The following is a 17,946-nucleotide window of genomic DNA, read 5'->3' on the forward strand; positions in this document are numbered from 1 at the left end:
ATAATAGATAATTGTATGTTATTGTATAAAAAATTTTAAAATATTTTTAACGAATTTATTATTAAATTCAAATTATTTATTCACAAATATCTAAAAATAAAAATAAAAATAAAAGACGGAAACGAAAAATTTCAATTGAAGAGTATTTGAGTTTATTACCTGACTCCAAGGGCCGACAAACCATTTTCCTCCACAACCTTTCTCGTTAATACAAGATTTCTGAGATTCCGGACGATTAGTTAAATCACATGCTCCATCTGCGGTTGATTTTCCACTTCCATGAAGACAAATTACTTTCCTGAATAAGTGGCCTTTTCCACATTCCACCGAACACTGAAAACAATCCAATTGCACTCTTATAATATTCAAACGTTCTCTCTTCTGAATACAGAATAAAGTCACAAATAATATGACTGGAAATGAAATAAAGTAATTTTTTATATTTGTTCATTTTATGAGTTAAAATTCCTCGCTTAAAATAGAATAATGTTTTAAATATAAGAAACTAATAAAATTCTATTATAAAAATATATCGAGTGCCTGTATTAATTGGTTACAAAGGTTAGGAAGAGTTTTAAAATCTTATATTTTTAACAAACGTATCAACATATTCTTAATTGAAAAAAAATCATTGAAATGACAAACCTTCTGCGTCCATTCTGAGAAAAACCAAGTGTTTATGCAAGGTCCCATATCACACATCTCTTCAGTTTCTGGTTTAAGTTCCGTACATTCATTTTCCAGCGTTACTCTCTCATCATCGGTTATGCAAGTAACTTCCCTTTTTCTCATTCCTTTCCCGCATTCTGCTGAACACTGAAATAAACTTTAATATTTAGGATTTCGATACGATATAATGCAAAAATCCAATATGTCCACAATATAATTAGCTAAAAATATCACATAACATTTTGTTGATTAACTTTGTAGTTTCCAAATAATCTTATATCTTGTTACGATGGAATTATTTTGATAAACATTACTAAATTTGTATTTTAATAATAACTGCAAATGTAAACTTTAACCAATTATTATTTAAATAATAGTAGGTTCATTTAATTTTTTACGGTTATTCTTTTATGCAATATTTTATTACTTTTAAATAGCTTCGTTTTTACTTCGAACACATCATAAAATATAGAAATTGAAGCGTTAAGAAAAATTTATCGCATAATGAAAAAAGATTAAATCCGGTTTTTTTTGAGGATTTATGTATAACATTCAGTTTCTATTGTGTTTTAATATTTATAAATGCACTTACTCTTCCCCATTCACCAATTTTCCAATGAACACATGGTTTAATAAAACACTTTCTAACGGATGGTAATCTCTCCTGACCGTGACAAGCTCCTTCTGCTACATTAATATTCAACGTTGGCGATACTTCTTGTTTACATAATAGTTTTCTTCGTTGGATTCCTTCTCCGCATGTAGCGCTGCAACTTTCCCATTCTCCGGGCACCCATCTATAAAAAAACAAGTTGGAAGCATTCGAAACAAGAATTGTAATGTAAGAGCTAATGAAATTGAAATGAGAGTGACAGTATGACATCTTTATACTCACACAGCTGGGCACGGTTGAGTATTGCAACGAACTATTTGAATTTCTGGCTTATCCCCTGATTCGCAATCATCATCGGGTACCACACTCAACGTGTTTTGCTTCACACAAGACACTATTGTTCGCTGAGTACCTGCACAGTTTTCAAATGAAATGCAAAATAAATAAAAAAAAAACATTAAATTTTAACTTTTCTCTTTTAAAGTTTACAATTAAAGAATTTAAAATATAGATTCGATCAGCTTTTATACATTAACTTTAAGAGAGATTTTTACTAAGCATTATATAAAAATAAACATTTCATATTATTAACAGCTTTCTGAAATTAAATATATATATAAAAAAAGAGTTAATTTAACAAACACAAAGATCGATTTCTCAGTCTGTAATTTAATTTAGTAAACAAATTTCTTGTATTGTAATATTAAATGCGAATAAAGGAAAAAGAAAAATCGATAGCAACTATTCAACTTAATTTTAGTTCGAAAGTTATTACAAGGGAAAAATTATTTTCATTTTAAAACTTATATATTGTAAAGATAAATTAGCTGAGACCAGCTTTAATCCCAACGGCCGTGTCCTGTCCTGATCAATTGAACGATTTTTTTTTTTCCCCTCTCATCTAACCAGACTTTCGCAAATAAAGAGTTAAAGAGACCCGACAAAAGCATTCTTCGAGAACGAAAAATAAAATCTTGAACGACTTTGTAAAATAAAAACGTCTACCAGGTTGGTAAAAAATTCCAAAATTTTTAAAAATTGAATACATCTTAAATAAATATAAACTTTTAAATAAATTTATAGCTAAGATTTATATATTTAAATTTTTTAAAAATTTTCCGACTATTATATTATGGTGTCTTGGATTTTACTTTTCCTGCTATTACATAGGGGAGACCGGGGCAAGATCGGCATGTTAAGCTTTACTTAAATTTTGTGTAATAAATACTGCTGTAAACTGAAAAAAAAGCTTTGCATATTGTCTATTGGAATGTTACCTTACTATAGAACTGGTTAAAATCAGTTTGGAAATAAAAATAATTAAAATAATTACAACTTTACAAGAAGAGAGAAATTGACGAAGTTGCCCCGGGTATAGGGGCAAGATCGGCAACTTCTCTCTTTTTGTAAAGTTGTAATTATTTTAATTATTTTTATTAAAGTTGCCCCTGGTATAGGGGCAACAGTAATGGGGCAAGATAGGCACGTATATAAAATTATGTTATTAACAATGTATAAGTTGGAATTCACTATTAAAACAAAGAAATACAAATCCAACACCCATTTAATATTATTACAACGAAATGCAAGTTCAAAGACATATATACATGAATAACAAATGCAAACATGTTTTCATTTATCATCTGTTTGATTTTTATCCTTTGCTTCTAATGTGGCTTTATGTTGCCGATCTTACCCCGCTAGTCATGATTTCGAAACATTAAGTACAACCCTGAGAACAGAATGCCAAGCCACGATCTGGCCACGTGAATAAGTTGAAGTTACATCCTTCTAACAGGAAAAGTAACTTTCGTTATCATGGAATTATAACAAAACCTGCCAATTCAATATAAATGGAAAAAAAATATTATATGGAATTGAACGAAAATGAAAATTTGCTTGATAATTCAACTACGCTTGTTGGAGAACAATAAAAACACTACACTCAACAAGCCACCAATAAAACTCAACTGCCTAACCTATAACCAAAGTCTCCTTTTAATTTGTTTTTTAAAAAAAGCGCTTGACAAACTTGCCCCGCATGCCGAAGTTGCCCCGGTCTCCCCTATAACTGAGGGCACTCTCAAAATTTTTATATTTTTGGGCTCAGCGGAAATTTCGAGAAATGAAAAAATTTCAGTAATTTTTCTGTATATGTGGTTGTTTATGGGTGTGGTAAGATTTTATTCACCCACTTTGAGGCTTAATAATTCCTGTGCCTTTTGTCAAAAATTTCTGAAATTTTTCGGGAATATTTGAGTATTAGGGGATTGATGCTATTAAATTTTGGTGGTTAAAAGTCGAAGGGGTGAAAGATAGAAGGGGATCATTCTTAATGAAGACTTTACTCGTCATGAACATTTACTTCTTTTTAAATAAAACTCATCTCTATCCTCAAAATTTAGCTTTTTGCTATAATTAATAATATAAAAAGTTTTTAAATAAAATATCATAACAGATGGGTGCCACACGATTTTAAAATTCTTGCTGGGAAAGTTACGCAATCCGTTGCTGTATTCGTTTGATTAGCAGTCTGATTTTTGTGTGTTTTTGTTTCTTTGTTATATTATGTGTGTGACGGAGTTGAAAAAGGTTTTTCTATGCTCCATCCAACGATATAAATAATGTAAAATGGTATTTATATATATATACATTTTTAATAAATTTTCATAAATACATATTTACAAAAACTGTATCGATTTTTAATATATATATATATATATTAATAAATCGATACAATTTGTGTTTATTAGGTATAATTCTGAAGATAGTTTATAGAAGATTATTCAAAGAAGCTATCGTTTTCATTAAGAAGCTTATTTCAGATTAGAATAAATTTTAATCAATAAATTTAGTTGAATAAATGTAACTAAGATTAAACGAGAAATTATTTATTGTGACAAAGTCACAATACCGGACTGACAATTTTTAATCATATTTTAAATTTATTTCATTTAAAATATATGCTCTCCATCACAAATTAGTACTGTAGTGTCTTGCCCCTGTACATTATACTTTTTCTTTAACAGTAGAGTCGTGTCGGTCATCTATCTAACACTGTTTCCCAACGTGGGTTTGCATCTTTAGTTCTTATATAGTTAATTGGGACCTCCTACCCATAAGCTTTCTATATCTGGTTTTGATTTTCATGTATCTAGCTCCGTTCTCGAGATTAAGGAAGAACAGGCGGACGGACGGACGACAGTGAGAAAATTTTCAAACTGCAGCGCAACTAGTTTCATATTTCAAATTCACATTTTCTTACATTGGTATATTGGCATTTTTAAATATAATTGAAATTTTCATAACACATACGAGAGACTGGGACACGAGGAAAAGCCAAAAATGAAATATTGTAAAAACTAAATGGTTGGCAACACTATCGTATTGTGTCATCATTCTTATCAGCCTCGTAATAATGACATGTTATGTTCATGCGTTTTCGTCTATGTTTCTTGCAGCTGAAAACTCGTTGTTTCCGAAAGATTTTACTTTTTCAGTTAAGTGTTTATTACAAGTATCACATTATGATTTTAGATATATTTATAAATATGTATGATAATGCTATTATTTACATTTGTGCTGCTGCTTATTCACTTTATATCAAAATACAGATAGGGTAGCCCGACTCTTTCCAAAAACTGATTAGAATCAAACATGACAATCTGTAATTTAATTTAGTAAACAAATTTCTTGTATTGTAATATTAAATGCGAATAAAGGAAAAAGAAAAATCGATAGCAACTATTCAACTTAATTTTAGTTCGAAAGTTATTACAAGGGAAAAATTATTTTCATTTTAAAACTTATATATTGTAAAGATAAATTAGCTGAGACCAGCTTTAATCCCAACGGCCGTGTCCTGTCCTGATCAATTGAACGATTTTTTTTTTCCTCTCATCTAACCAGACTTTCGCAAATAAAGAGTTAAAGAGACCCGACAAAAGCATTCTTCGAGAACGAAAAATAAAATCTTGAACGACTTTGTAAAATAAAAACGTCTACCAGGTTGGTAAAAAATTCCAAAATTTTTAAAAATTGAATACATCTTAAATAAATATAAACTTTTAAATAAATTTATAGCTAAGATTTATATATTTAAAATTTTTAAAAATTTTCCGACTATTATATTATGGTGTCTTGGATTTTACTTTTCCTGCTATTACATAGGGGAGACCGGGGCAAGATCGGCATGTTAAGCTTTACTTAAATTTTGTGTAATAAATACTGCTGTAAACTGAAAAAAAAGCTTTGCATATTGTCTATTGGAATGTTACCTTACTATAGAACTGGTTAAAATCAGTTTGGAAANTTTTTAAATGTGGCTTATTTTAAATACCATATTTCATTTTCAAGCACTTGATATTTTTTTTTTAACAGAAAACCTATTTCGATGGATATGTATAATTATTATATCTTTAATACGTACTAATACATTAAACTATAAACTATACTTTTATATTATGAATCAAACTTACAGATTATTCGATTGTTCGAATAACTAAATAAACAAATAATTATACTATAACGTCATTTAAACAGAGGTTTCATTTTAAATATATTTTTCACGTGTTTTATTAAATGACAATTGTAATCTTAAATAATTACGCATTTTATAGAATTATGTAAATATTTAAATTTATAAAAATAAAATAATAAAAACAGGATATTATAATAGTAAATTCGACCTACCAAATAAATAGGCTATTTATATTTATTTTCGGAATATCCTGTTAATGTTTAATATAAATTTTTTTTTTTATAAAAGGAACACAATATTGATGTTTAAATGACAGTTTTTATTGCAATTTTCGGAAAAAATCTGAGGAAGTTTCTTAATTTTATAAAAATATATTAAATTAATATTTAATATCTATACTTTTATAAAGAGATGAAAACATAAAGATTGTATAAATGTAAGCATGCTACAAAAAATCTTCAGTTCTTTGTAGATTACTTAATATAAGAATAAGAAATAAAGAGAAATAATAAGGTTAGAAAAATATTTTTTTATTTAAATTAAGTTTTTTAATAAAATAAAAGGCCAAGATTTGATGTGTAATATATCACTATAACTTATATATATGTATATATTAAATTTCTAGCAATTATAATCTTATCGCGATGATTAAGTGAACTTTTTAAAAGATTAATCGTATACTTTTGAACATCAACTAGATACTTTTTCACAAGTTATATTAATCGACTTCTGTCAGTCTCACATCTTTCAATTTGAAATTCTAAAAATGGATCTCTCTGTATAAAGGAAGGGAGTAGATCTTCTTTGGAGACTGAATTCACATAATCTCAGTTTCCAATGATCGTAAATTCATGTATAACTTACATGTAAGTCTAATGTTAAAGTTAATTTGACGAGTAAGATGATTAAATATCAGAAAACTTTTTTTTAATGCAGGAAAAACTAAATTTAAAAATTAAATAAAAGTTTATAATTTTGGACACACATATAAAATAATTTTATGTTTTTAAACCGTTTTATTACATTAAAAATATTCAAAATATTAACTTACCTCCCCCACAAGATTGGGTACATTCAGATAATCCCGCTAATTTCCATCGATAAGTATTTTTCGATTCGAATCTACGATAATTTCTATCAATGGTATTAATGGGGTGAGGAATTTTTATCTTATTTCTATACGTGGGATCAACAACTTGGTTATTGTCTAAAATGGAATTAATGGGATCGGGCCGATGATTTTTAGGGTTTGTTAATATATCTTTATAATTACGACGAGGCGAAGTTTGAGGACCATCACGAAAGGCAAGTTGAAAATTGTTATCGGGAAATTTCATAGATCGTTCTTGTATTGGTAAAGAATATTCATATTTTATTCCCGAATTAGGCTGCTGATAAATTATCTGAAATAATAAATTCACACTTTTATTAATTAAAAGTCAGAATTTAAACGAATTTTAAATTAAATCAAACAAAAGAATTCCTAGTATTATAGGAAAATTTAAACTTTTACTGTTAACATTATTTTACCGTTGATTTTGGAAACGATAAAAACATTTCATCAAAATTAAGTTTGAAATAACAGTGATAAAATTATATTACTTAAGCTATAACTTGTGAATTAATTAGCTTAGCTATAAGTAAAACATTATTTTTTATAATTTTATGTTGTATTATATAAATTTCATGGGATATAAAATTATAAAAATGAAATTTATAAATTTATAATTAAAATAATAATAATAAAGACCTTAAAAGTATATAACCATGTTTAAAAAACCATATTAAAATATGCTATTTATTGCATTTTACAATTTAAGAAAATAAATAGGAGTAAAATTGATGAGTTACAAAACGGTTCATGAATAATTCAATACGTGTACCCACTGGAAATGGAATAGTCACATTTCTTCAGTAAATCCTACTTATTAAGGAAGATAAAAGAGATTCTGTAAACATTTTTTACAAGTTATTTTCTTGTTTAAACTGTACAAATTCTTTAAATAAGATAAAAAATAAAGAAAGAAAGAAAACGAATGATTCTTATTTTACTATAAAATGAGAATGTCTAGTCGAATGTACAATAATTAATTTGAAAATTTCTCATAGTCTGAGATAATTCAGTTGTTATCGCGATTATTTAAATTTTTAAAGTAAAAGAACTGAGAAAATATTTTATAGAATTTTGTTGTTTAGTTATAATCCGAGAAAATTTATTGTCAAAATTTACATACAGAATTTCTAGCGAGGTACTTAAAACATGTTTTAAATTACGAGCAAAAATATTTAATTCTGTTTAACATCATTAATTTATGCTTCCTGCTTTTGAATATACCACTTAATTAATAAGAATGATTAAAAGTAGCCATCTTTAATATATTATATATTAAGAAATTTGGCTCCGGGTGCAATTTAAATTCATTTATTGTTGCGTTAAATAGAAAAATAATGGTATAATGTCGAAATTTTCTAAAAATAATATCTTATAAAATGAATTAATTTATTTCTTTTATTTTTTACATAATCTCGTTGGTAACAAAGCAGTTTCATTTTATTACAAATATTTTAATTCCGAAAGTTCAATAAATAATTCTTGTATCAAATTACAGTTTGAAGAAGAACTTTTTTAAAGAGATTTTTGTTTCCATCGGTCTTACTATAATTAAACCACTTCTTTACGTGTAATTAAGCTTCAATTGATTGATGAACGTGAGTCGCTACATCATTTGAATTGAGATTGCCTTTTAGCAACTATAATAATATAAATATAGGGGAGATCGGGGCAAGATCGGCATGTTAAGCTTTACTTAAATTTTGTGTAATAAATACTGCTGTAAACTGAAAAAGAAGCTTTGCATATTGTCTATTGGAATGTTACCTTACTATAGAACTGGTTAAAATCAGTTTGGAAATAAAAATAATTAAAATAATTACAACTTTACAAGAAGAGAGAAATTGACGAAGGTGCCCCGGGTATAGGGGCAAGATCGGCAACTTCTCTCTTTTTGTAAAGTTGTAATTATTTTAATTATTTTTATTAAAGTTGCCCCTGGTATAGGGGCAACAGTAATGGGGCAAGATAGGCACGTATATAAAATTATGTTATTAACAATGTATAAGTTGGAATTCACTATTAAAACAAAGAAATACAAATCCAACACCCATTTAATATTATTACAACGAAATGCAAGTTCAAAGACATATATACATGAATAACAAATGCAAACATGTTTTCATTTATCATCTGTTTGATTTTTATCCTTTGCTTCTAATGTGGCTTTATGTTGCCGATCTTACCCCGCTAGTCATGATTTCGAAACATTAAGTACAACCCTGAGAACAGAATGCCAAGCCACGATCTGGCCACGTGAATAAGTTGAAGTTACATCCTTCTAACAGGAAAAGTAACTTTCGTTATCATGGAATTATAACAAAACCTGCCAATTCAATATAAATGGAAAAAAAATATTATATGGAATTGAACGAAAATGAAAATTTGCTTGATAATTCAACTACGCTTGTTGGAGAACAATAAAAACACTACACTCAACAAGCCACCAATAAAACTCAACTGCCTAACCTATAACCAAAGTCTCCTTTTAATTTGTTTTTTAAAAAAAGCGCTTGACAAACTTGCCCCGCATGCCGAAGTTGCCCCGGTCTCCCCTATTATCTGTGGTAATTTCTGTAATATAGATAAAGCATATATTTGATATCGATATTTTTTTCTGCATACAGTATAATTAAAGGATATTAGCTAAAAATATAATTTTGATTAATTAAATTGTTATTGTTGTCAATTAATCAATTATAGTTTAATTATCCGTAAACTGCTGATTTAATTACGAAAAATTAAACAAATAATGCAAGACTTAATACATATTTTTATATAAAATTTTAATTACAAATAATTTTCTATTATTAAATATGAATTTATTATTGATATTAATTCAACGTGAATGATTAAAATGCTTGAAAAAATATTCTAAAAATTTCGTTATACTTTTATATAATATTATATTGAATTATCTTAACTAATTTAAACTGTTTATATATGTTTCGCACGTAACATGTTTCATTATATCATATTAAATTTTTAATTATACATAAATTATCTTTATAAACTGTAAATGTATTTGTAATTCAAAATTACACGAGGAATATCTAAAAAAATAAATAGTATTTTGTAACACGGTTCTAGATTTCAATAAGATAGATTAGAAGAAAAAAATTAATATAATAATTTAATATATGCGGATTATAATTACTGCGAACAGAAGTTCAAATGAGGTATAAAAACTAATTACTAAACTAATTAGATATGAGCATGCGAACGACGGAAGTTCGTAAGAGAGACGATGTGCTTCTTCGGCGGATTTTATTAGGTCTTAAAAAGGAAATGTGCTCATTTAACTGTCTCTGTACCTACCAGAAGATCGATCTCCTCGTTAGTAGGTCCTTTGGCAGTGATTGATTCGCCTAATTGATTGTTTTGAGAATCGTGGCGGATGTATGTGAAAGTTGTTCCGACGGCTTCGTAATTCCCGGACCATTTTATTGCCCAGTTTCCGTTAATGATGTAATTTCCGCTGGCAGTTCGTAGCGCTGAAATATAAAAGAAAAACTCTAACTAAATGAACGTAATAAAAAAAAGGTGTTTAATAAATTAATCACTGAAGATAATTGCTAAAACGATTCCTACCGATTTTAATTAAATCAATTTTTTTCGCATTCCTTTCGAATTTCGTCGGAAATAAATCACAATATCGCCCATTATAATCTTATTAGTTCAATATATTAAATCTGTACAAATCTTTTATACAGTAGGCCGGTGATTTAGCGGGCTGATTGAGAAAAAGGGATGTCCGCTATTGTTGAAAGTCCGTTAAATCGAATATGTTTTAAAAACACATATTAATAACGGATTTACAACGTACAGAATGTTATTGTAACATATATTGAATAATTTATATTCGTTGATTCATCTTGTAGCGTGTTCTATTCGCGAATAAAAAAAGGTTATAAATCTTTCTTTTAGGACAGAAATTATTTTTGTCCATTAAATCTAGGATCTACTGTATTTGCATAATTTACTGATAAATATAAAATAGGCCTATGTTAGATAACTTCATATATTACTTTTCAATAGCGAATATATAAAGCTGTTAGTTGATAAAGTTATTATTGGGATTATTATTCGGATCCGCCATTATTTTAAAAACGATCAACCACAACAGAACTCACAAAACATTATATGTTAATTATTGTAAATACTTACCTAAGTAATTATTACTTTTTTTCAGTTCTGTAATATTAACATTACAAGCTCCAGATGGTATTTTGGCAATTAAGTTATAACCAACTGGCAAAGTGGGTCTCGTGTATAAGCCAGATACGATCCTGCAAGTACTGTTATCACCTCCGCAAACGCCACACTGATCGAATTTCTTGCCTGATCCCACAACACCATCGCAACCTACGGTCTGAGCAGAAAGAACGTCATTCATCAAAAGGTGGTCGTCAATTTTTCCAATAAAAATATCAGCTCCTAAGAATATAAATTATCGCGCTGCGTAATTAAAATTTAAATATAATATAAAGCCATCCTTGTCTTTAATAATAACAATTTTAGTATTTAATTCCTTTTATTTTTATACGTAAACCAAGTACTTAAAAGTCAAAAATAAAAGCTTACAACAACAACAACGAGACTCGCGGCTTTTAAAAGCTTTAACATCATTAAATTCTACATAAAAATAGGAAGAAAAACACTTGCATCTATTTCGATAAAAGATAATTATCTAGAGATAAACGAGCTAATGAAATTTAATATACAAATACAAATTAGAAAATTCAATAGTTAATAATTCAAAAAATAAATTACTATGGAAGTTCAGACAATAAAGAAACAATAACAGAATGTAAAATAGGAAAGACTCTAAGAGAATGTGACTTATGAGGAATTGGTAACTGAATATCTTAACAAGAGTTGTTATTACTTTTAAATAATAATACATTACAACGATTCCAGGAAATTTCATTATTCTCGTAATTGAAAATTGTCCTTTGATTCGCAATCTAAAATTTAATTACATAAAAATTTACACTCGCAGATATTATTTACCTGAATAGGTAAAGAGCTGATAAATTCAATTCTACATCTTGGAAATTAAAATGAACTAATTAATACAAAATTATTTTGCGATTTAAAGCTCTCGGGGCAAATTGTATCATGTTACCTTATCTTCTAGACAAGATAAAAGTGAATATTACTTTATTACTTTTGATGTTAAATATTGCTATAATTATAATCATCTTGGGCTCACTTTATTTACAGACGGATTTAAAATTTAATTTATATCATTTAATCATGTAAATCTAATTTCAAGCTTATCTGATTTCTAATCAATTTTATTACAGATTGAAAATTATAGTTCTGAAACTCTATTAATTAGATAATATGTAAGTTTCTTCTTTCTTCTACTCGAATAAATTTTTGCAATGAGAATATTTCACAAAGAACAAGATACTGTAAAAAATATGTTATTAAATTATAATTATTTTAACTTTTAAGCCATAATTACGCTAGAGAAACTATTGCAACAATTACGAAGTTCGATAATTGCGGTTTCCTCTTCCAGTACAATAATTTAAGCGAATTGCATCAAATTCACGATCTTTTATAAATATATTTTGATTTATTTATAATTAATATCAAAATTTTAATAATTTTCTCATAAGCTTCTAATGGAAACAGAAATTATATAAAGTAATTTTAAAAACTAAACATATCACAATTCATTTAAAAGTATTTCTCAAATATTAAGATTAAAACTTTATTAGAGACAGTAAATAATAAATTAGAAAATTTTAAATTTTAGCATCATATTCCAATGTAAATATAGGCAGAATATAACTTTGAATAGGCTCGTGTACTGTACTGAATGTAACTTATTTAATAAAAATTAAATTATGAATCTCTTCTACAATTTAACACGAAATTTACATAATTTTTGCAGCAAGAAATTCTCGACCCGAAAAGTTTTTTAACTTAAAAACTACAGGATATCAAATAATAAAAATTGTCATTTTCAAAACAAACCATTTACTTTTTGTATTTATTTGATATATTTTCTTTCGCAAACAAAATTATGTGTTGTAACTATCAAACAAATAAGTTGTTTTTTCTTTTGAAATAATAATTATTATTCATAAATTAGTTATTGTAAAAATATGCCACAGTTTAATTTTAAAAAACAGTCGTCAAATTAAACGTAAAATAAAGACATTTTATCCAAAACTGTCTTAGTTCGATTGCACAGTGTGGATATTTCCAAGAAAATGTCTTTAATAATCGAATATGGAAAAAGATGTTTATACAGCGACTAGAGATGTGAGTAAATTATATAATTGAATTTATGTTGAAATGAATTTAAATTGTGAATTAATTAAATATAAAATGAAAAGTTTGTCACTTTAATTTTGAATAAAATAAGAATCAAACTAAGCTTTGTGTTGAATAATTAAAAATTATTTAGAGATTGAATTTACCTAAAGAACAATATTCCAATTACTTATGAAGGTAGTTACATATAATTTAAGACTTAAATTAAAAGTAAAAGTTTACCGTGGATTCTCTTTTTTAGTATATACAGTTTTATTTATTTTACAATTAATTTTATTGTTTGTTAAATTATATTCTTTATTATAATAAATTATTTAAATACTATTAAGTCGTATTTTTATCTTATTTAAATCTCATTATTTACTACTTAATTAAATCAGATTTGTAGTTAAGTGAGTAAAATGTAATACAGTAGAGCGTCGATTTTCCGAATCAATTGGGGACTGGGGTTGTCCGGATAACTGATATTTCGAATAACTGATTTACGTACGAAAAAATAGTTTAACGTATCCGATGTCGAAAATTTTCTCCGTTGCGTGTCGCTTCGCGTTGAATTTTCGTCGATGTTAAGCCTAACAAAGACTATTGTATCGTTAAAAATTATTTTTTTATTTTGTACAAACAAAATAAATATATTGAAAAATATAGAAATAATAAAAAATTATACTTTAGATGTTAATTTAGTATCAAAAACGTAAAATATTTGAGTAACCCAAGACATAGCCAAAAATTGAAGCGCCACAGCAATGGCAAAAATTTAAATTTGCCGACTGGAATTCTTTCGGATGATTGACGTTTCGGATGATTGACTTTCGGAAAATCGACGCTCTACTGTATATACGTTTGTACTATCGTGTACGGATTTATAGCTTGCACAGAGAAGATAAAAATTTATTAATAATATTCATAATACAAATAATATAATTATTTCCTGTCCATTAATTATTTATTTCATTTTATTTATATTTATAGTAATGAATAATTTATTAGGTTAACAAGTTTAATAGCTTAATTATTGGTTAATAATATAACAAAGAATTTTTATAGAAAGGTTCAAGATTTAACTATTAAAATGAATTTTCGTATATTTGTACAGATACTTTATAACTTAAAAGTGCAATCACATATTAAATAATAATGTATGCATTACAAAATTTCAACGAAAATCGATTCCAACAAGCCATAATTTAAAAAATCTAAAATATATTAGCTTCATTTTCTATTAAGCATTAAATTCCACTTGTTCTTAGATTTTAAAATCTTTAATTTAAAGAATCAAATGAAATAATAATTATAAATAGACTTATAGTATTATATAAAGCAGACTTTGCAGTTAAAAAACCTTCAAAATTTACAATAAATAACATCAAACTTATATAAAAAAGTTATCTGAAAATACACTACAAAGTTACATAAGATCTTTCTAATGTTATTCGAAGATCGATATTATTTTCTTTGAAGCTTCATAAAATATTTTATTATTCAGTGTGAATTTCTAAAGCTTTATGAAATTCGGCAAGGCTATTTTATTACTGTATTAAAAACCATGCAGATACCAGAGAAACGTTTATGGAAACAGGAAAAATTGCTTCTATAAAGCGTTAGGAAGCGCGAGAATACCTTCATACCAAACATAGTCAAAAACTGTTACAGAGAAGAGTGACAAACGCTTTTGTAGGAAATGTTAACAGGACTATGACCTTTCTTATCCCAATAAGTCTACTATATATTGGATGTTTCTTTCGGAAAATATATTTCCGGATGTAACGAGTACAGAATTCATTTTAGAGAATAAACAAACTTTTCTTGATTGCTTCAAAAAGCCATTTTAGAAACTTTTCGGTGGATTTAACTAGGTCAAATCAATTTCTTTATTCGGAATATTCTAACGCAATTTTAATTATCTCGAATATAAAAATGCATTAATAATCCTTCTATAGCTACACACTAAATTATTTTTAAACAGGATTATCAGTAAAAAAGTTATAGGCCAAAACATAGTAGGGTAATTACTACATTTTCCAATATTATTTATATGCATAGAGACTACGTTTATAATATAAAGGTTGTGAAAGCCTAAACTAATTTGTAACTTGACTTTGTAGGGGGGAAAAATATAATCCTCTTAATTTTTTTTAAAAAGGTTAAAGAAAACTTAATTAATATCAGATTATAAAGATTTTATCAAAAATAACAAACGAAAAGTAGATAAAGTCTACTAAGAAATTTATCTTTGACTTCCATGTTTGAACAAAATAAAATTACTTAACCTTTTCTGGAACGTTACGGCATTAAATAAACTTCAAGGACAGACGTTTGACAAAATCGGAATTTATCTGTTTGAACAAGTTTTTATAGACTTATATGTAACCATAAATGAAGAAAATAATGTAATTACGGGTCTATAGAATAGAAGCACAACTCTAACAGAGTTCATAAATAAACATTTTAAATTCTTCTAGCGATTACACACTGAAAATAACAACCAGTTTGTAAGTAGACTAAAAATCGAAACAGGTTTCTCGTTACTCGAAAATAATCCTCCTAAATATCTTCGTACATCTGAAACTTATGAGTGAAAAATCGATTAAAGATTAGTATATATTGACTCGCAAATAATTCTTCAGATAAATATTAAATGTAAAATACTGAACTACATTTTATATTAAAAGACTAGATTTTTTTTTGTTATTTAAATTAGAATAGAAAACAAATAAATATTGTCTCAACTCAAATTAATTACATAAATATTTCATAATAGAAATTTTACAGAATTCTATCTATTTTAGTGAATTAATAAATAACATTGTAGTATCTATTATTAAGTTAATGTTATCTCAGCAGCAGATTTCATTTAAGATTGTTTATTTTATAAATTGATCCGAAGATTAATTAATAAAACAAACAAGTCTTTTCGGTTTCTTTGGAATGTCTTATATTAATGGTATACCTTACACTACAGCAGCCTCGCATTACGGGTGGTCTTTGAGTTATAAGAAGCAGCGAGAAGATGAAAACAGAAAGAAATCTGCCTTTTTTAATCATTAAAATTATAAATTCTTACATCGCTTCGATGAAAAAAATTATATTTATGCCTCGTTAAATTATATATAATGTTATGAAATAATATATAATTCAAACATTATCATATAATAAAAGATATAGTCTTACTATACTAAGAAACTAATAAAAATAATCAGTAGAAAAAGTTTAATGAATTGCAAGCTTCAAAAATAATATTTAAACCTGCTATAAAAATGCTAATATAGCATGCATTTTATCGTGCTAATTCGTTCATTTAGTTTAAATAAAACTCCCTCCCATTTTAATTTAGAGAAATATAATTAAACAATGATAAAATCTAATTAAATTTTTAACTCTGGAGGACAATTCTAGCCAATGCGATACTCTGGCTTTGTCTTTTATTTCTAGAAAATCTAAAACTTCCACAAGAGATTATTGATAAAACAGAAAAAGTTAAATATTGAAAACTATCGATAATGCAAACTCGCAGCAAATATTTCCTTTTTAAACTGTCAGGCAATTTTACACGGATTTTTTAAAGTGTCAAGGACATTAGTAGATGGCTAATTCTTAGAAGCCATTACATAATCGACAGCAAGAAAAACCGAGGCGCAAATAAATTGAAACCCTGGTAATACACTGCATCTATGTAACGCGTTATTGGAGAAACTCATGGTGTATAGAAAGTATTGGTTTCCTATACTCTTCATCGATGATTATTTCGAAACATCTGCAACAAAATAATATTTCTCAAAGGCGAAATAAATTATTAGTAAATAAATTCTCTACGAATTCCTTTAAATTTTCTCAGGTTTCGGTTAGGTAAAGTTTGTATTGTCCGCCAAAATGACAAACTATTGGCACCAGGACAAGTTTAAAAACAGAAGGTATTTCTCCCTCACCGCAATTAGCCGGATATACATTACTTTGGCTTTATTCCGTTTATATTAGACTTTAATGACCGAACAAAAACGATTTAAAGCAATTGAGCAAAACTAAGTGCATATAATTTTTAATCACTGCTCTATTTGCTTTAAAAATCTCATCAAAAAATTAACTTAAAACTTCAGAGTATAAATTTATGGGGCTGATTTTGTTTTATAAAGTCAAATGTTTGTCAATTTAAGTGGAAAATATTCGAATTTATTATGTTTAAAAATTGTTAAATCCAATTTGTCTCGCTTTCTGTACGAATAACGACCCTTTTATGTAAAGTCTGATCTCGAAAAACACCTTTACACCTTGCCTATAGGTCCTATCCAATGTTTTCTTACATTCGATACGCATAACGCCCTTCTTGCGTAAGTATTATTTGAGAAATGCATTGCATTTGAAACGNCTTTTTCCATTTCTCTTTTTTAGCTTTAATAAAGAAGTGTTTAAAATTGATATTTTATAATGCAATTGAACAATACAAAGCATAATGAAAAATTTATTTAACAAGGAATTTCATTATACAGATTAATGAAAGCCAAAATAATAAATAAATTAATTATTTTTTATCACACTAATATATAATCCGCAACATTATATTCATAATTTTAATATATAGGACTCTTCTCAGTACCAGGACACGGAGAAATTTGTAAATAAATTAATGTACAATACAAAAATTCGTGTCAATATTCTCTTTATTAAAATTCGATGTACTTTGCCTTGGAAATAACGATTATTGATTAAACATTGAAAGCTTGATAAATGTTAAAATTTTAGCAAAACATTTCCTAACTTTGTATTAGGTCAAGAGCTTTTACG

The 17,946-nt window shown here is 27.0% G+C and overlaps 1 protein-coding gene across 4 annotated transcripts in view; it reads right to left on the bottom strand.

Moving 5' to 3' along the window:
- Positions 1-17,946, bottom strand: part of LOC111633126 (thrombospondin type-1 domain-containing protein 4-like) — an 88,427-nt gene that overhangs the window by 16,472 nt on the left and 54,009 nt on the right. For 3 of the 4 annotated variants that reach the window (XM_023377657.1, XM_023377658.1, XM_023377659.1), the window contains 7 exons: positions 11,041-11,245; positions 10,192-10,367; positions 6,814-7,165; positions 1,565-1,694; positions 1,262-1,466; positions 646-816; positions 160-333 (listed from right to left, as the gene is read on the bottom strand). In XM_023377657.1, the coding sequence (XP_023233425.1) occupies positions 160-333; positions 646-816; positions 1,262-1,466; positions 1,565-1,694; positions 6,814-7,165; positions 10,192-10,367; positions 11,041-11,245 (1,413 nt within the window). Of the gene's footprint in view, positions 1-159; positions 334-645; positions 817-1,261; positions 1,467-1,564; positions 1,695-6,813; positions 7,166-10,191; positions 10,368-11,040; positions 11,311-17,946 lie in introns of all 4 variants that reach the window. The other variant, XM_023377660.1, reaches the window with a different exon arrangement.

The sequence above is a fragment of the Centruroides sculpturatus genome, unplaced genomic scaffold (genome assembly GCF_000671375.1).
Source record: "Centruroides sculpturatus isolate CEXI.00-Female unplaced genomic scaffold, Cexi_2.0 scaffold765, whole genome shotgun sequence".
Classification (NCBI taxonomy): domain Eukaryota; kingdom Metazoa; phylum Arthropoda; class Arachnida; order Scorpiones; family Buthidae; genus Centruroides; species Centruroides sculpturatus.